General features: G+C 39.2%; 1 protein-coding gene across 1 annotated transcript in view; it reads left to right on the top strand.

Annotated features, from left to right (window-relative positions):
* The window catches only part of LOC122555635 (scavenger receptor cysteine-rich domain-containing protein DMBT1-like), a 68805-nt gene extending 51876 nt beyond the window's left edge, over positions 1 to 16929 (top strand). Inside the window, exons 8-15 of the mRNA XM_087993943.1 lie at positions 1398 to 1709; positions 5249 to 5563; positions 6802 to 7116; positions 7677 to 7721; positions 9204 to 9509; positions 10210 to 10341; positions 12155 to 12223; positions 15687 to 16929. Of these exons, the coding sequence (XP_087850069.1) occupies positions 1398 to 1709; positions 5249 to 5563; positions 6802 to 7116; positions 7677 to 7721; positions 9204 to 9509; positions 10210 to 10341; positions 12155 to 12223; positions 15687 to 15742 (1550 nt within the window). The 3' untranslated portion in view covers positions 15743 to 16929. The remainder of the gene's footprint in view (positions 1 to 1397; positions 1710 to 5248; positions 5564 to 6801; positions 7117 to 7676; positions 7722 to 9203; positions 9510 to 10209; positions 10342 to 12154; positions 12224 to 15686) is intronic.
* The last annotated feature ends 3190 nt before the right edge of the window (positions 16930 to 20119 follow it).

Here is a 20119-nt window from a genome sequence, read left to right as displayed (position 1 = left end):
GGCTGGGGATGTTTTCCTTGTAGGTTTGGAGGCTGAGGGGTGACCTTGTTGAAGTTCATAAAATCATGAGGGACATAGATAGGATAAATAGACAAGGTCGCTTTCTCAGAATAGGGAAGTCCAAAACTAGAGGGCATATGTTTACGGTGAGAGGGGAATGATTTAATTGGGACCTGAAAGGCAACATTTGCACGGAGAGGGTGGTACATGTATGTAATGAGCTGCCAAAGGAGGAGGTGGAGGCAGGTTCAATTACAACATTTATAAGGCATCTGCATGGGTACATGAATATGGGCCAAATGCTGGCAAATAGGACTGGATACGTTTCGGATAGCTGGTCTGCGAGGACAAGTACGACCTCAGGGTCTGTTTCTGCGCTGTATGATTCAATGAACCATGACCCAGTCCAGACTAGGTGTATGAAACTCAGTGTCAAAGCACTCTGGGAACAATATATAGCATATGGGATATCACATAATGACAGCATATCTGCTTTCGATTAATTGAATACAAGCAGTGTTCACAGGGCTAAATTTGTGAAGAAGGTATTCATTAACAATACTTTTATGCTCTTGTAGTGAAAGAGTGGCTTGATTGTGACTTTTAATATTGTGAAAACAACAGATGGTGAAAATAAATATTCTTTTACTAGCTCGCGAAAGATTCTAAGACAAAGAGACATTAAATTATTATCACAGCCATTCAGGGAGGAATAAGCGAAGAAGCATTAATTTACCAACACGTGGAAGCGTGAATCTCTTTCAACCCCAAACTAAGATAGACCAATGGATTCCAGCTATCATGGCAACTTTAAATGTGCACATCCCTTGAAAGATTAAAAAATTGGAAAGTAGTTGCTGTCTGAAAGTTCAACTGACAATATATCTCCCTGACTTCGATTTGCTTGCCTGTAAAGACATTGTCCTTCTGAGCACAGCAGCTCAGAGTGAATCTTTTGAAACATTAATCTTTCAGAATATCTTTATCTTGCAAACCGGGCTATATTCTCTATTTGCTTTCTATTCTCAGTTTATTAACTCGGCAATAGATAAATCGCACAATAAGATTAATGGTCATATTTTATGTTCAGATGATGCCGTTTTAAGCATTGTATGAACAGTTATAAAATTGCACTCTGACAGGTGAAGATTGGCAGTTACGACTGGCAAACGGAGACAGTACTGTCCGTCTGAGCACAGCAGCTCTGACCGAGTCTTTTGAAACATTAATCTTCCTCGCGATCAATTGCCGGCTACTTTCTATTCCTGCTTTCTATCCTCTATTCATTAACTGGGGAATAGATAAATTGTGCAATAATTAATGGTCATAATTTATGTTCAGTTGATGTCTTTTTGAAACATTGCATGAACGTTGATTATAAAATTGCCTTCTTACAGGTGAAGATTGGCAGTTACGATTGGTGAACGGAGAGAGTATTTGCGAAGGCCGTGTGGAGGTTTATTATGACGGTGTTTGGGGGAGAGTGATAGACACTCAGTGGAATTTCAATGAAGCAGAAGTGGTGTGCAGACAGCTGAAATGTGGCTCTGCAATAAGCATTTACAACCAATTGAAGTTTGGGAAAGGCACCGGACCGACCTGGATCAGTAATGTCAGGTGCAACGGAAGTGAACCCTTCCTTTGGAATTGCACTTTTACAAAAACGGAGCAGTCATCAATTGGAGATGACGTGGGAGTGGTGTGCTCTGGTACGACCTTCTTTATTTCCTCACATGTAACCATTGTTCTGCTGCCAGCCATGGGATAAAGACCCTCAGAGTCGATAATTCTATTCAAGAGAAATGTATGGTTTCAGACTGTGTCTACAACTTTGAAGTTGTGATCTGCTGTGATTACAGCACTGATTCATACAAGGGACGCTAGCTACATTAAGAGTGAGATATGTTTACGAGAATAGGGCGATTGTCTTTGATGAAGATGGCTGAGAAGAGATGAGAAGTATAGAACTGTTAGCCTGAACAGGCCGTTTCTATCCTGTAAACACTTTGCAATAGTTATGCAGCATGCAAAGAAATGATAGGATGGGATATCTCAGTTATCTGTAAGAAGAATAAAGTGGTTATGGTTGAGGATTTTAACTTTTCAAACATATATTGGGACTACCATTGTGTTAAGGGTTCAGATGTAAAGGATTTTTTAAAGTGTGTGTAAGAAAATTTTCTGATTCATGATGTGGATGTACCTGCCAGAGAAGGTGTAACACTTTACCTCCTCTTGGCAAATAAGGCAGCACAAGTGACTGAGGTGTCAGTGGGGAAGCAATTTGGGGCCTGTGTAATAATTCTATTGTATTTAAAATACTGATGGAAAAAGGATAGAACAGATCAAAAGGTTAAAGTTCTAAATTGGAGAAATTTTGATGGTATTAGGCAAGAACTTTCAAAGGTTATTTGTGGGGGATGGTTAGAAAATGGAATGCCTTCAAAACTGAGATTATGAGAGTCCAGAGACAGTATGTTCCTGTTAGGGTGAAAGGCAAGGCTGGTAGGTATGTGGAATACTGGATGACTAGAGAAATTGAGGTTTTGGTCAAGAAAATGAAGGAAGCATATGTCAGGTACAGACAGCAGAGCTCCAGTGAATCCTGAGAAGACTATAAATGCAGTAGGAGTATACTTAAAAGGGAAACCAGGAGGGCAAAAAGGGGACATGAGATAGACTTGTCAAATAGGTTAAAGGAAAATCCAAAGGGATCTTATAAATACATGAAGGACAAAAGGGTAACTATGGCGAGAACAAGGCTGCTCAAAGATCAGCAAGGCAGCCTATGTCAGGAACCGCAGGAGATTGGGCAGATACTAAACAAGCATTTTGCATCAGTTTACCATAGAGAAGGACATGAAAGATATCGAAAGAGGTGAAATAGATGGTGACAGCTTGAAAAATGTCCATATTACAGAGGAAGAGGTGCTGGATGTATTAATACACATAAGGGTGGATAAATTCCCAGGACCTGATCAGGTGTATCTTAGATCTTAGAACTCCATTTGAAGATAGGGAAGTGATTTCTGAGCCTCTTGTTGACATACTTGTATCATTTGCTAATCACAGGTGAGGTGTAGGAGGACTGCAGGTTGGTTACCGTGGTGTTACAAAAGGTGGTAAGGTGAAGTCAGAGAACTTGGTCATCCTGACATCAGTGATGGGCAAGTTGATTGGAATGTTGGCAAATAGGTTTAAGGAGTTTTTTGAAGAAGTAACAAAAAGGATTGATGAGGGCAGAATGGTGTACGTGATCTATATGTACTTAGTAAGGCATTCGACAAGGTTCCTTATGGTAGACTGTTTAGCAAGGTTAGATCACATGGAATACAGGGAGAATAGCCATTTAGAAACAGAATTAGCTCAAAGGTAAAAGACAGAAGGTCATGTGGAGGATTGTTTTTCAGACTGGAGGCCTGTGAACAGTGGTGTGCTGAAGGATTGGTGCTGAGTACACTGCTTTTTGCCTTTATATAAATGATGTGGATGTGAACACAGGAGGTGTAGTTGGTAAGTTTGCAGATGACACCAAAATTGGTGATTTAATGGACAGCGAAGAAGGTTACCTCCGTGTACAATGGGCCAAGGAGTTGCAGGTGGAGTTTAATTTAGATAAATGTAAGGTGTTGTATTTTGGAAAGGCAAATCAGGTCAGAACTTACACACTTAATGGTAAGGTCCTGGGCAGTGTTTCTGAACAAAGAAACCTTGGAGTGCAGGTTCATAGTTCCTTGAAAGTGGAGTCACAGGTAGATAGGATAGTGAAGAAGGCATTTGATATGCTTACTTTATTGGTCAGAGCATTAAGAATAGGAGTTGGGAGGTCATGTTGTGGCTGTACAGGACATTTGGAATATTGTGTGTAATTCTGGTCTCCCTCCAATCAGAAGGATGTTGTGAAATTTGAATGGGTTCAGAAAAGATTTACAAGGATGTTGTCAGGGTTGGAGGGTTTGATCTATAGGGACAGATTGAAGGTGAGAGAAAAAGATTGAAACGGCATTCGAGGGATAACTTTTTCACACAAGTTAGTGGTTTGTGTGTGGAATGAACTACCAGAGGAAGTGATATATGCAGGTACATTTACAACATTTAAAAGAGATTTGGACAGAACATAATTAGGAAAGATTTAGAATGATCTGTGCCAAATGCTGGCAAATGGAACTATTTTATTTTGGGAAATTTGGTTGGCATGGAAGAATTGGACAAATGGACCTGTTTTCAAGCTGTATGACTCTATGACTGATCCAACTGCATGTAAATCGCTATGAAAGTACATAGCAAAGAATTCCAATTGTTTGGGCTACAAATGTTTCTGTGTTGTGCAGTTGAACAGTGGAAGGAAACAAAACACCCAACTGAAACATTGGTAGCAGTCTGTAATTAAAACTTGACAAGTTTATATTTTATAAGTGCTCATTGGAAGTAATATTTTTACTATAGGTGTGTTCAACTATTTGAGGGAAATTTAGTGCTGTTCAGCCTGACCAGTACATCCCTCAACCGTCAATGAGTTTAATCTCTATGCCTTCAGCACAACCTGGCCAGCCAGTAAGTTGTCATGCAACCTTTAGAAACATGGCTGAGAAAAACAAGAAATGTCATTTGTACTATAACATCGATGTGAGGAGACTGGATTTTAAAACTTGCAAATATCCTTTTAAGCAGGCAGGTTCAGATGGAGTCAAGATTAGAGTGGTGCTGGAAAAGCACAGCAGGTCAGGCAGTATCCGGGGAGCAGGAAAATTGACGGTTTGGGCAAAAGTCCTTCATCAGGATGAAGGGCCATTCCTGATGAAGGGCTTTTGCCCGAAACGTCAATTTTCCTGCTTCTCGGATGCTGCCTGACCTGCTGTGCTTTTCCAGCACCACTCTAATCTTGACTCTAATCTCCAGAATCTGCAGTTCCAACTTCTGCCTAGATTCAGATGGAGTTCAGTTCTGCATCATAAGGGTAGCCATTACTTTACACTCTTCTTTCATACCCATGACTAGCTGCAGTACTGTAATATTTGAATTGTGAATAGTTGCAAATTACATGGTTAAGCAATTAGTTTTCATTTTGAAAGTGACATAGGAATTGATTTCAGAAAAAAAAGGAACAACTAATTGACAGAAATATAACTCACTGATTGTTGTAAGGAAATTAATGTGAAACAGACCATCATTTTCAAATAAATCCACTATAAGGAAAGCAGGAATTGTTTCCTCCACCAGAAACTGTCTAATTATTCCTGTTCTGCAGATCATATTCAGATAAGATTGGTGGATGGTGGAAGTCGCTGTGCTGGAAGGGTGGAGCTTTATTCCAATGGAACCTGGGGAACAGTGTGTGATGACTCCTGGGATTTAACAGATGCCCAAGTTGTCTGTAACCAGCTGAAGTGCGGACAGGCTTTAAATGCAACAATTTCCGGTTGGTTTGGTCCAGGCTTGGGGCCTATTTGGTTAGATAATGTGAACTGCAGCATGAATGAGTCTGTTTTATGGGAATGTCTGGCTGGGCCATGGAGTGAGAGCGACTGCAATCATAAAGAAGATGCTGGCGTTATCTGCTTGGGTGAGATGTACTTTCAAATAGTGTATTTGCATGGCAATAATACAGGAATCTAACAAACATGAGTTGTAGATATTTAGTCATTGTAATCAAATTGTACATTTTTTTTGTTCAGTGCTGTCGGTAATATAGGAATGGCCCTGGTTTGCTCACATGAAAGCACAATGTATAATGAGAGTGCAGCAGACAATTGGGTATCTTCTAAATTAAATGTTTTGACTTAGATCTTATTTTAAATGGCCACCTGGACAACGTTAAGTAACAGAGTTGACACTTAACAGCCCCAGTCCAAGATGCAAATGGTTTATTCATATGTATGAGGGGAGCTGCTCAAAGGCTCTGCACCAAGTTGCAACTAGTAATGAATTTTATACATAAAATACAGTTGCACACTCCATTCCGGTCAATAACCTATCTATCACTAACCTAGGTGCACATCTCATCTTCTAACTCCTAAATAAATGTTTAATTAAGGTTTTTACATGAAAAGCCTTAAACAAAGTACAATTTTACTACAGTTAAGCAAGATAAAGTTTTTCAAAGCTGAATAAATATTTTCTGAAGCCAATTACATATTTTCATAATAGTCTTCCATTGTAGCTGAAGTGCCTAAACTTTATAATCCGTCCTGACTGAATGGCATATAATGGCATATAATACCCTGGTTGGTCAGGAGGCGCAAGCTCTACCCCTGACTTCAGTAAATCATCCTAAGAGGCATATCAGGCAACTGGTTTTCAAGTTGGACTGTGTGCAGGCCCTGCGCTATCTGTCAGAGTTCAATATGCCTCATAGTATCCTGACTTTGATCAGCATCACAGACTTGGTCTCCTACCCTGTTTACCAATAAACTCATTTTTCAGGTGCAGATAGGCCTGTGTAGTTTCTCAAGGTCAGGGGTTGGGGGGAGAGGGCACATTTTGAGGAAGGTATTTTGTTGCGTCTTCCATTTCCTTCTCTGGCAAGTTAATATTCAGGGATCTCAGTCATTTTTCACCCCATGAGCTTTTCTACTTTTTGTACTTTAATCCCTTACATCGTTGTTATCCCTCATAATACAAGGCTGTTCTTGTCTTTTATTTTACTTTATTTGACTCTTCAGCCTTCAGGGAAGCTCTTTGATAAACTGTCTTCTTATATTAATTTCGGTCTACATCAAAAAAATTGACCTTTCCTTTGTATATTTGAGCAGTGATATTTAAATGGAACAGAAGATTAAAGTTCTTATTTTTGTTCCACAGAGCACAGGGCTGTTAGACTGCAGGATGGTCCAACTCTCTGTCAGGGCAGATTAGAAGTTTTCTATAATGGAACCTGGGGGACTGTTTGTGCAGATTCCTTTGAAATGGAGGAAGCGGAAGTTGTTTGTAAACAGCTCAGCTGTGGCTCTGCCCAATCTGTGGAGCCTCCTGTTACATTTGGAAGTGGTTCTGGACAGATCTGGCTCGATGATGTGAATTGTCGTTCACATGATACACTCCTGTGGCAATGTGCATCTTCACCATGGGGCAAACATAATTGTAATCATCAGGAGGATGTTGGAGTCATCTGTTCAGGCAAGAACGGCAAATGGACCCCATTTCAGTTGAAATAATTTGTGAATATTCAAATGTTTCTATCACTCGTAAATTTAAGTTCATTCAAATTTCTGTTGGTCATGATCACATCATCCTTTTGCTCTCTGACCTACATGGACACCTGGTTCAGCAGCAAATTGAGTTTTAAATTCTCATCCTCATTTGTAAGTCTCTACATAGCATTACTTCTCTTTGCTTTTGTTGTGTCAAAGTCCCACAATTCTACAGTATATCTGATTTCCACTGATTCTTGCTTCTTCTGCATTTCCAGTTATAAATGATCCACAATTTTGGGGCTCCATTCAGTAGACATGATCTCAAATCATAACCCTCGCCTTAACATGCATCTGTTTCTTTACATTGTTTTCTCTTTTACATTAACATTAAAACGCACCTCTTTGATAAACTTTTTATTATCTGATTCAATATCACTCTGTGTGCCTCTGTGATAAGTTTAATTTTATGATGGCCCTCAAGAAGTACAAAGGGGCATTGCTGTATAAGTTGTTGTTGAAGTAATAGATGTAGTTTTATTTTAGAACTAAGTCCAAGGAAAATACACAATCAGAGGGATTCAAAGAAAAGTGAAATCCGACCTGTTCCAGAACATTTAGGTAATTATTAGTATGGATATTAATATATGCTGTATGATAGGTATTGAATTTTTAAGAAATTAACAAAGGAAAAACTGTGAAGTGGTTCTTTGAAGTGTGTCCATCATGATGACTTTTGTGCTACGAAATATATTGTTTTGCATACAGCGTAGAGTGCTATTGATAGTGTTAAGTGCCCAATTATTTTACATACAGTCATGAGTGGTCTTGATTCAGGTTAAGTGCAGTGCACGATTACCTTAGTTCCAGCTATTGTTATCTTTGCCAGGACTGATTACATTGAGTGTAGCAACAGCAATATATCAAGGCACACTTGGTAATTCAGTTTTGCTAATGAATGGAAAGCCTTGAAGGAATTATCCATTGACTAAATATTGGGGGGACAAAAGAGCTTCATGAGTCTGATCCAGGCAGCGCAGCATTACCTGTCAGACTGTAGCCACACAGAATTTCAAATTAGAATTCAACACATTGTTCCCTCTTAGGAACTATTCAACATTATGCATTCTGGCACATTCAGCATAACAATTGCACATAGCTTTATGTCAGGCTTTTAATTGCAGTCAGTGGGCCTAATTAAAATTAATTTGCTGACACTTCTATATTTTAAACACTCTCATTAACCATTTTTAACAGTGAACAATTATCTTCCATGATATGCATTGGAAAAACAATTTAGTTTTATTAATTGCAGTGAATTAGCCCAGATCTGTGAGTTTGTTTTAATCATCCATTAAATGTGGGTGCTGCTATTAATTGCAGCATTTATTATTGATCCTTAATTGTACTTGAGATGGTTGCTGTGATCTGCTTTCTTGAATCACACTGTCCTGTGGAATAAGGGACACCCGTGGTGCTCGCATAGAGGGAATTATGTGATATTTATTGAGCAAAACTGAAAGAGGTCCAAGACAGGATAATAACTTGCAAGTTGTGGTGTTAGCCTGCACCTGGCATCCTTCTCTGATGAGGTGAGAGAGGTTGTGAATTTGGAAGTTGCTGCTGAATGAGCCTCAGAGTGTTCCTGAATCTTTTGGTGATACATACCACTATCAATTTTTTGTATTTTTGTTCATGTTGAGTGGAAGTCACTGTTTAGACTGGCATTTATTTATTATTACTGTCATGCTTCTTGTGTGCAAGTAGAACTGTAGTCCTCCAGGCAAATGGAGAGTAATTTACCACACTTCTGATTTGTGCCTTGTAAGTGGTGGTCAAGTGATGAGGAAACTGAAGGTGAGTTATTTTGCCACAGAATGTCATTCTCTTGACTTCTCTTGTCACCACAATATTTATTTGGTTATTCAAATTCAGTTTCTGTTTCCAGAAACTTTAATCTAAATGGCATCAAACAGTAGCATGTGTGTTGGAATTTGGAACAGGGCAAATAAAATAATTTTATCAATCTGCATGTTGATACCCCAAGTTCTTATTCATATTTTGTTTCTGTAGAGTTACGGCTAACTGCAGGATTTGATAATTGTTCCGGAAGAGTTGAAATATTCTTCAGCGGTACATGGGGAACAGTTTGTGATGATTCCTGGGATAAACAGGATGCTGCTGTTGTCTGTCAGCAATTAAATTGTGGTGGCCCAATTTGGACTGTGGGAGGAATGATATTCGACCAAGGTAATGGCACAATTTGGATGGATGAGGTTAAATGCAAAGGAACTGAATTATTCCTGTGGGACTGCCAATTGTCAGCTATGGGCGATCACAACTGTGATCATAAAGAGGATGTCAATGTGATATGTTCTGGTAAGTGTTTTTGAAAGTGAACTATTTACCATTCACATTCTTCCCTTTAAAACTCTCCATTATTTCACTCACCCTATCCCTGCATTCTAAACTCTGGTCTTTTGGTCATGACTGAATATAATTCTTTCACCATTGACAGCATCTCTTAATTTAGAAAGTACTCTGTTCCCTCAAACTTCAGTCCAAAGTGTATCACTTAAAACGATCCCAATCTGAGCTCTAATTGCCACCATTCCACTAATTCAGCTACTCTGCCAATGTCCACTTGCAGGTTACTTTCCTTTCTGCAATATTTACTTTGCTAACTATCTTGAAACCATTATTAAACTTGAATATATGTTTACTCCTTCATACATTGACATTACATGTTTACGTTATTCATGCTATAGCCCATTATCTTCCCACAACTGAAACATTTGTATATCGTCAGTACAATTGCACTGTACACCAGGGTGAGATTGACAGCTGTACAAAGGTTGGAAAGGGAAAGATTGAGATTATGTGTCCTTGCTGAATCATAACTAAGTTGTTATTTTAAGGTAATTGTAATGAGAAAGAGAATAACATAGCTCTGGTCAGGTAATGCTCAATTAAATCAACAAAATATTTCAATTCAATCAATCACAAGGAAATGTGTGAGGCAGAATTTCCCTGTGTCATTATCATTCTTTCATTAATAATTATTATTACTTTCTTACAGGCCAGCAGAAACTCATAGCACCTTTCAACCAGGAAAGCCCCCCTACTTTCATCATCCCTTCCATTCTTGTTATTCTTTTGATTGCTGTCTCACTTGCTTTGGCTGCAGAATTACAGAGAAGCTTCCAGAAAGGTTGGTTAATTTCCCATTAATATTGCTGCCCCATAAATGGAGAATCTGATTGTTGCTCCTTTATTGTTCTGCGATTCTTAAAGTTTACAATGTGATCGCACACAAGAAATTACAGAGGTGATATACCATGAACTTGCTGTGATTGACAATTTTTTGTCCTTGAGGAAAGATTATGGCATGTTTGGGTCAAGACTTCTTTTTTGAATGGATGAGATCTAAAGGAAATCCAATCAATACGTACATGATAATGAAGTCTGGAATAGAGTGGATGGGGAACCTATCTCATTCGGATGAAAATTCAACAGCCAGGAGGCATAGAATTTAAATCATTTGCAGCAGAGTTGAGGGAACTTGAGAACTGCTTTCATTCAGAGAGTAAACTGGTTCGGAAAATGTGGTGTGAGCATGGGTGAAAAGGAAACATTATTAAAGTGATGAAAGGTATCTTTAACAGTGCTAACACTTGCTCAAAGATACCCACTATGGTTTTTGTAATGGCCACTCCACTCCTGACCTCATCATTGCCTTGGTTTATACATGGACAAAAGAGCTGAATTCCAGAGGTGGGGTGACAGTGACAGCCCTTGAAATCAAGGCCACATTAAGCTCAGTGCAGTATCAAGGAGCCCTAGCAATAATGGGAATTGGGGGAAGACTCTGCTGCTTGGAGGCAGAAAAACACAAAAATGTTTGTGGTTTTTGGAATGCAAATCATCTCGGCTCCAGGAAATTTCTACAGGAGTTCCTCAGGGTGCAGTCTGGGCCCAACTAATTCATATGCTTCATCAATGATTTCCTCTCCATCAATATGTTAGAAGTGGAGATGTTCAATAACTATTACACAATTCATATCTGTTCAGATACTGCAGCAGCCCATATACAAATGAAGCAAGTCTTGGCCAATATCCAGGCTTGGGCTGAGAAGTGGCAAGTAACATTCATTGCACACAAATGCCGGGCAATGACCATCTCCAATAAGAAACAATCTAAACACTGTCCCTTGACATTCAAAGGCATTGCTATCAATGTATCCCTTAATACCAACATCCGGGAGAAACTACTGGCCATAAACTGAAATAAAATTGCCATATAAATGCAGTGGGTTGAAACATATATCAGATGCTAAGAATACTGCAACAAGTAACCACCTCCTGACTCCCTAAAACATGTCCATCATCTGCAAGTACAAGTGAGAAGCATGATAAAATGCTTCCCATGTGCCTGGATGAGTGCTGCTCAAATAGCACTCAAGAAGCTTGTCATTATCCAGGACAAACAGCAGCCTAATTGATTGGCATAACATCCACAAATATTCAATCTCTCCAACACTGACATTTAGTAGCAGCAGTCTGTGCCATTGAAAAGAAATGCTGCAGAAATTAAACAAAGATCCTTTGACAGCACCTTCCAAATCCACAATCACTTCCATCTCAAAGGATATGGGCAGCTGTTATATCGAAATAACACCAACTGCAGGTACCCTCAAAGCCACTCACCTTCCTGATTTGGAAATATATCGCTGTTTCTTCACTACCAATGGGTCAAAATCCTGGAATTCCCTTTTTAACTCATTGAAAGTCTACCTATAGCACTTGGATTGCACTGGTTCAAGAAGGCAGCTCACCATTAATTTGTTAAGGACAACTAGGGCTGGGTAATTCTGAAAAAGCATCACCAGACTTGAAATATTAACTCTAACTCTACTTTCTCCTCACAAATGCTTTGACACCTGTTGAGTTTCACCAGCAATTTCTGTTTTTCTATTAGCATTAGACATTTGCTCATCTATAATCTGACATTCTTCATTCTACAGCCAACAAAAACAGAAATTTTGACCCTGTTTATGAAGAGATTAAAGCTCAGGACATAGGTGCAGGGCCAGGTAATTATTTTTAATATTTATGCATGTGATAACCTTTAAATTCAAGACTGCAGACCTTTCGGGTTATATGTTTACATTCAGAGGTTCACTGAATAATATCATAATGGCAATTAATGATATAAATGTGATATACATATCCAAGTTAGGCCAAATTAATGACCTATAACACACTATTCTATCCCCACCCCGGACAAAGACTGACATAAAAGAAAGGAATACCTTAAAAAGGAAGTACGACCAATGCCTCTACGATCTCCTCAGCCATCTACTTTGCTGCTCTGAGGTGAAATACATCCAGTACAGGGATTTATACACCTTCTTAATGATAGCCACTTCACTCACTTCTACCCCCAAACTCTTGAAATTATAGTATGCTGCTGGTGTCTTCCACAGTTCATCTGCGTTTTCTTTGCTCCCCAAAAATACTTTTCCAGCCTCATTTTCTAGCAGTCCTGTGTCCACTATTGATTCCATCTCACTTTCATACATCTTAAAAACCTCATGCATTCTTCTTTTATATTACTGGCTATCTTACCCTCATTTCATTTTCTATCCACTTATTGCTTTTCAGTTATCAATGGTGGTTTTAAAAGCTTCCCACATTTTTCACCACATTGTATGCTTTTTTTAAACACTGTCCATGACTTCCCATGTTGGTGATGGTTGCCTTGTCCTCCTCTTTTAGTATGTTTCTTCTTCCTTGGCCCTAGAAACTCCTATCATTGCTGTTCAACCATCGTCTCTGTCAGGTGCCCTTTCCAAACACTCTGGCTAATTCCTCCCTCATGTCTTTGAAGTTACCATCAATTAATTATAATACAGTTACATCTAATTCCACCTTCTCCCTTAAACTGCAGCATGAATTCTATCATGATTACTGCTTCCCTGAGGAGTTCTATCACCTTAAGCTCATAACACATCATCAAATGTAGAATTGCCTCTTCCTTAATGGGGTCTATCACAAGCTGCTCTGAAAACAAAACACCTTGTAGACATTCCAGGAATTTGTTTTCTTTGGATTTTTTGTAGTCCACCTGCATATTGAAGCTCCCCTATGGTTATGATAATATGTCTTTTTTAACTCCTGATTTACTTTCTGCCACATATCCTGAGGACTGCTATGGGGACTATGTATACCTCCCATCAGAGTCTTTTTCTCTTTTGTAGTTCCTCAACTCTGCCCACGCAGATTCTAGGCTTTCCAACTCTATCATTTCTGGCTATCAATTTAATTTCATTTCTTATGAACAAGAATACTCCATCCCCTCTGCCTATCTTCCTGTCACTTTAATAGGACTCTTATCCTTGGATATTTAGTTCCCAGCCAAAATCTCCTTGCTACAATATCTCTGTAATAGTGACAACTTCGTACTGGCCAATATCAATCTATATTACAAGCTCATTTACCTCCTTTCATATACCATGCACAATTAAGAGTAACCTCCTGAGTCTCACATTGACTGGGGCAGCACAGGACTTCGGGCCAGCATGGTGGCTCAATGGTTACCATTGATGCCTCACAGTGCCGGGGATCCAGGTTCAATTCCAGCTCAGACTAGGTGGGTTAGCCATGGGACATGCAGGGTTCCAGGGATAATGGTTCTGGGTGTGATGGTATTCAGTGGGTTGGTGTGGACTTTCGGGGCCAAGTGGCCTGTTTCTACACTGTAGGGATTCTATGACTGTCAAGATTAGAGTGGTGCTGGTAAATCACAGCAGGTCAGACAGCATCTGAGGAGCTAGAAAATTGACGTTTCGGGCAGGAATCCTGACTCGTGAATCTGATCTCCAGCATTTGAGGTCCTCATTTTTGCCTATTCTATGACTGTCCCCTTATCTACTGTGTGTGAATCTAAATCCTGAACAAGTACAATTCTGAAAACTTTAATAATTTTCTTCAGAGCCTCCCCATCCCTCTTTTAAAATTTTCCATAATTTCTGTTCCCTGCACCAATACTTTGTTTAAAGACTTATCCACAGCCCTCATTATGTATTTCACCTGGATCTGGTCCCTGCATGATTCCAGTGGAGTCTGTCTCATTAGAACAGTATCCTCCTTCACAAGTACTGTGCCAATATCTAATGAATTTGACACTAATTTTTGAGCCACATGTTTACCTGTTTAACCTGGTTGACCCATTGCCAATTTATTCATGGTTCAATTAAGAATCCAGGAATTATTACCTTTTATGGTTCTGCTATTAATCTCACTCTGAGATACTCATATTCCCTCGGCAAAATCTCTTTCTTTTTCAGTATGTTATTGCCTACAATAGCTGGATCTTTTCCCTGCCAAGCCAAGTTCCTCTCCAGCCCAGATGAGATATCTTGAACCTGTTCATCTGGCAGGAAACACAATCTTCAGGACTCTTGATCCTGGCAACAGAGAACATTGACTATTCCACTGACAATACCATCCCGGATTAGAAATATATTTCTCTTTTGATCCCCTCTTGAATGGCTCTGGGTACCATGATGCTATAGTCACTTTGCCTATCCTCCCTGCAGACCTAGCTCTTATCCATACAGGACGAAAGAATCTCAAAGCTGTTAGATAGGCTCAAGGGTTGATGCTCCTTCAGCGCTACCTCCTAGATCCCTTCAGCACCCTTATTTATAGTCACACCCTCCTGTTCCTGACCATTGACCGAATTCTCATGGTTGTGACTGCCTTCTGAAAGTGTTCAGGTAACTTTCCCCCTCTCTGATGTGTTATAGTGTTCAAAGTTCAGACTTCAGCTCATCAACTCTGAGCTGCATTTCCTCAAGTAACCAACACTCGTTCCAAATGTGTTCACTTGCAAATCAAAATGGGGTCTATCAGCTCCCACATCATGCAGGTACAACTCACGGCCTGGCCCTGCATCTCTGTTTTATTCAATTAGATTTTAATTAATGCTTTTAAAAAAATTCTTTCAAGTCTTTTAGTTCGTAACCTCTAAATATTTCTCCCATTTATCTTAAATCTGAAAGTAACCTTATAATAGTGAAATACATAGCTGTTACCAATCAATGAATTTATAATTTTCCTGTGATGCCACTCATGCTGGTCTGCTGGACCCCCGTCCTCAGCATCAACCTATTACAAACTATGAAAAAAAAGCAAGCAATCAACATCCCTTCCCCCTCTACACTGAATTCCTGTGCTGCCTCCAAACTCCTCAAAGTATATATTCACTCCGGATATTTCTTACCCTGATGTGAACTCTCTCTCCTGACTCTGCGCAACTTGCTGGACTTTTCATTGGGAACAAGAATACATAGTAAATAGGTCTATCGATTTAAACCACTTCTAACACTTTTTTGAGTGAGTCGTGGCTGAAAAGAGATGTAGAATTATAGTAATAATTAATGGTAAAGCAATTTGTTACATTATCGTTTGGAGTGGCTGTTTGAAAACACTTGGGCCTAAGTCGAGTGTAATAAGTTTATTATGCCAGCCTGTTTTCCTTTTTTTAATTAGATTTGTTTCCTCCATCTGATGCTGAACTTGAAAGGGAATATGATGAAATTCAATAATTTGAGATGGAGTTGTGAGGACTTTCATCTGAGCAAAAGTGTAATTGAGGACGACATTTACAACAAAGTATGTTACAGTTACCTGTTTTTCGACAATGACTTGGCACAAATATTGGTGTTGAAATTCACAAGTTGTATCCAACCAATTCAGCAATTATTACAGTTGGCTAAGCTCCATGGAAAGTTTGTGAGATTCCTAGTAATTAATTTACCATGTGGAGAATGGTAAATCAGGACAACCTTTATATTCAGAACAAAATAAAAAATCATTCTAGGTTTAGTGTGGATTTGACTTTATTGTAGTACAAATTCTACATGTTAGTACTTTTATGCTTTGATAATTTGATTTGGAAAGGTTTAGTCATGAACACCTTCCTCTATCTTATTGTGCATATGTGAATTACTAAATATGTTATGATATTGTAATGATGATTGAAAACTGTTGTAAAATAGTTTAATGAAACAGTGAATGAGGCATTATCCTCTCTCCTGAGCAAACAAAATCTAATTCAGTTGTACGCTGCAAACTTTTCATCTTGCAATATGTAGACATATGAATTGTTATTTTCTCAAAACTGTGAACAAATATGAAATTGAACTGTTAAAAGGAGAGATTTTTATTGATAATTAATTCCTGAAAGGAGACTGTATTTCACACACCCAAAAGTTTCATTTAATTTATAACATATCTGGGGAAAATAGCTTTTTGTAGGGAAAACATTAATCTGTACATCAATATTTTCAGTTGCAGCTAATGAATTGCAACAATTCTTATAGACTGATGTTGAATGAACAACAAACATATAAAAAAATGACAAGTCATGGAACTGCAATTCCATCCAAACTATAGAGGATATAACAAATAAAGGGAAGCAAACAAGCCAACATTATTATTAAAAATGTCTGTAAAATTAATTTTTAAAATTGAATTATCAATAATAGCTGTAACCTTGAAATGCAACCAATTCTAAAAGTTAAGAGAAATTGACAAATCTGGCTTTTGTAAAAGACAAATATAGTATCTCAGAACCTGTAATATGTTTCAATCATTCAACCAATTCAGCAGTTGTCATCCAATGAAAATAAAGGCATTGCATTTAAGTTGGTTTCGATGTTGCCAAGTGCATGTAAAATAAATTTGAGATCATTATTGAGTTATATCAAATTATCAATAAATACTGCTTTGACAATCAGAGGTAATTGTGTGCTTCAATAACCAAAGATCAAATCTTTGCAAAACTATCCACACAAATTTAGAAAGATTTCTGAAATAAGAACACAAATTATTAAATAAGACATTTTGTACGAGACTATTTGACACACTCATCTCTATCTAGGTGCAGCATTTTTGACTGGAACATAAAGGATTCAATTTCAATTTGAAACATCAACTTATCATAATAATTCCAGAATGCTGCACAGAAACAACAAGTGTTGACTATTAAGTGTTGAACAAGTATTGTCATCTGAAGTACTGATAATATTGCTGATAATGGTTACCCAAAAACATTACATTTGGAGTTTTTGAGACAAGATGAAATAAAGCTGCATGAGAAAACTATTGTTGCTGGATAGCTGAAAGCATCACTGCGGTTAAACTGATCCATCAGTGACAGGTCAATTGTTTGCTTTACGCAGTCTTTCTAATTGTCTCAGTTTGAGCTGCAACAAAAATCGCAGTCATATATTCATAGAGACGTACAGCATGCAAACAGACCCTTTGGTCAAATTGGTCCATGCCGACCAGATGTCCCAACTCAATCTAGTCCCACCTTGTCAGCACCTTGCATATATTTCTCCAAACCTTTCCTATTCATTTACCCATCCAGATGTCTTTTAAAATGTTGCAATTGTACTCGCCTCCACCACTTCCTCTGGTAGCTCATTCCAACCATGCACCACCTTCTGCATGAAAAAGTTGCCCCTTAGGTCTCTCTTATATCTTTCCCTTCTTGCCCTAAGTCTATGTTCTCGAGTTCTGGTCTACCCCACCCCAGGGAAAAGACCTTGTCTATTTACCCTATCCATGATTTAGAGATGCTGGTGTTGGACGGGGGTGTACAAAGTTAAACTATAACCTGGTGTTGTGTGATTTTTAACTTTTTATACCCTATCCATGCCTCTCATGATTTTATCAAACTCCGATGCTCCAGGGAAAACAGCCCTAGCCTATTCAACCTCTCCCCATCACACAAATCCTCCAACCTTGGCAACATCCTTGTAAATCTTTTCTGAACCCTTTCACATTTCACCATATCATTCCGATAGTAAGGAGACCAGAATTGTATGCAATATTCCAAAACTGGCCTAACTAATGTTCTGTACAGCTGTAACATGACCTGCCAACTCCTGTACTCAATACTCTGACCAATAAAGGAAAGCATACCAAACGCCTCCTTCACTATCCTATCTACCTGCGACTGCACTTTCAAGGAGCTATGAACCTGCACTCCAAGGTCTCTTTGTTCAGCAACACTCCCTAGGACCTTACCATTAAGTGTATAAGTCCTGCTAAGGTTTGCTTTCCCAAAATGCAGCACCTCACATTTCTCTAAATAAAACTCCATCTGTCACTTCTCAGCCCATTGGCTTATCTGATCAAGATCCCATTGTAACCTGAGGTAACCTTCTTCTCTTGTCCACTAAACCCCCAATTTTGGTGTCATCTGCAAACTTACTGATTATACCTCTTAAGCTTACAGCCAAATCATTTATATAAATGATGAAAAGTAGAGGATCCAGCAGCGATCACAGGCCTCCAGTCTGAAAAACAACCCTAAACCGCCACCCTCTGTTTTCTACCTTTGAGTCAGTTTTGTATCCAAATGGCTGTTCTCCCTGTATTCCTTGAGATCTAACCTTGCTAACCAGTTTCCCATGGGAAACCTTGTCGAATGTCTTATTGAATTCCATGTAGGTCACGTCTACCACTCTGCCCTCATCAATCTTCTTTGTTATTTCTTGAAAAAACTCAGTCAAGTTTAGATTCCGTCCAGTCTGGAAACAGGCCATTCGGCCCAAGAAGTCTACACCAACCCTCCGAAGAGCAACCACCCAGACCTATCCCCTTACATTTGACTAATCGACCTAACACTATGGCAATTTAGTATGGTCAATTCACCTGACCTGCATATCTTTAGACTGTGGGAGGAAACTGGAGCACCCAGAGGAAACTCATGCAGACACAAGGAGGATGTGCAAACTCCACACTGACAGTCACCCAAGGCTAGAATTGAATGTGGGTTCCTGGCATTCTGAGGCAACAGTGCTGACCTTTGAGCCACCATGCCACCCTATTTGTAAGACATGATTTCCCAGGCACAAAGCCATGTTGGCTATCCCTTATCAGCCTTTGCCTTTCCAAATACATGTACATCCTGTCCCTCAGGATTCCCTCCAACAATTTGCCCACCACCGACGTCAGGCTCACCGGTCTATAGTTCCCTGGCTTGTCCTTACCACCTTTTTTGAATAGTGGCACCACATTAGTCAACTTCTAGTCTTCCGGCACCTCACCTTAGACTATCGATGATTTAAATATCTCAGCAAGAGGCCCAGCAATCACTTCCCTAGATTCCCGCAGAGTTCTAGGGTCCACCTGATCAGATCCTGGGCATTTTATGTGTTTCAAGACATCCTGCACTTCCTCCTCTGTAATATGAACATTTTTCCAGATGTCACCATCTATTTCCCAATATTCTGTATGTTCCATGTCCTTTTTCCACAGTAAATACTGATGCAAAATGCTCGTTTAGTATCTCGCTCATCTTCTGCAGCTCCACACAAAGGCCACCTTGCTGATCTTTGAGGGGCCCTCTTCTCTCTGTAGTTACCCTTTTGTCCTTAAGGTGTTTGTTAAAAACCCTTAGGATTCTCCTTAACTCTATTTTCCAAAGCTCTCTCATGTCCCCTTTTCGCCCTCCTGATTTCCCTCTTAAATATAGTCCTACTGCTTTTATACTCTTCTAAGGATTCACTCGATCTATTCTGTCTGTACCTGACATATGCTTCCTTCTTTTTCTTAACCAAATGCTCAGTTCCTTTTGTCATCCAGCATTCTCGATACCAACCAGCCTTTTTTTTCAACCCAACAGGAATATACCGTCTCTGGACTCTTGTTATCTCATTTCTGAAGGCTTCCCATTTTCCAGCCATTCCTTTACCTGCGAACATCTGCACCCAATCAGCTTTTGAAAGTTCTTGCCTAATATCGTCAAAATTGGCCTTTCTCGAATTTAAAACTTCAACTTTTAGATCACGTCAGTCTTTTTCCATCACTATTTTAAACCAATATAATTATGGTCACTGGCCACAAACTTCTCCCCCACTGACACCTCAGTCATCTGCTCTGCCTTATTTCCCAAGAGCAGGTCAAGT

This window comes from Chiloscyllium plagiosum, unplaced genomic scaffold (assembly GCF_037043375.1).
Source record: "Chiloscyllium plagiosum isolate Xiang-an unplaced genomic scaffold, Cpla_swu_hap1 HiC_scaffold_13, whole genome shotgun sequence".
Lineage (NCBI taxonomy): Eukaryota > Metazoa > Chordata > Chondrichthyes > Orectolobiformes > Hemiscylliidae > Chiloscyllium > Chiloscyllium plagiosum.
The sequence above is the reverse complement of the archived record's forward strand: the minus strand, read 5'-3'. Positions and strand labels throughout refer to the sequence as shown.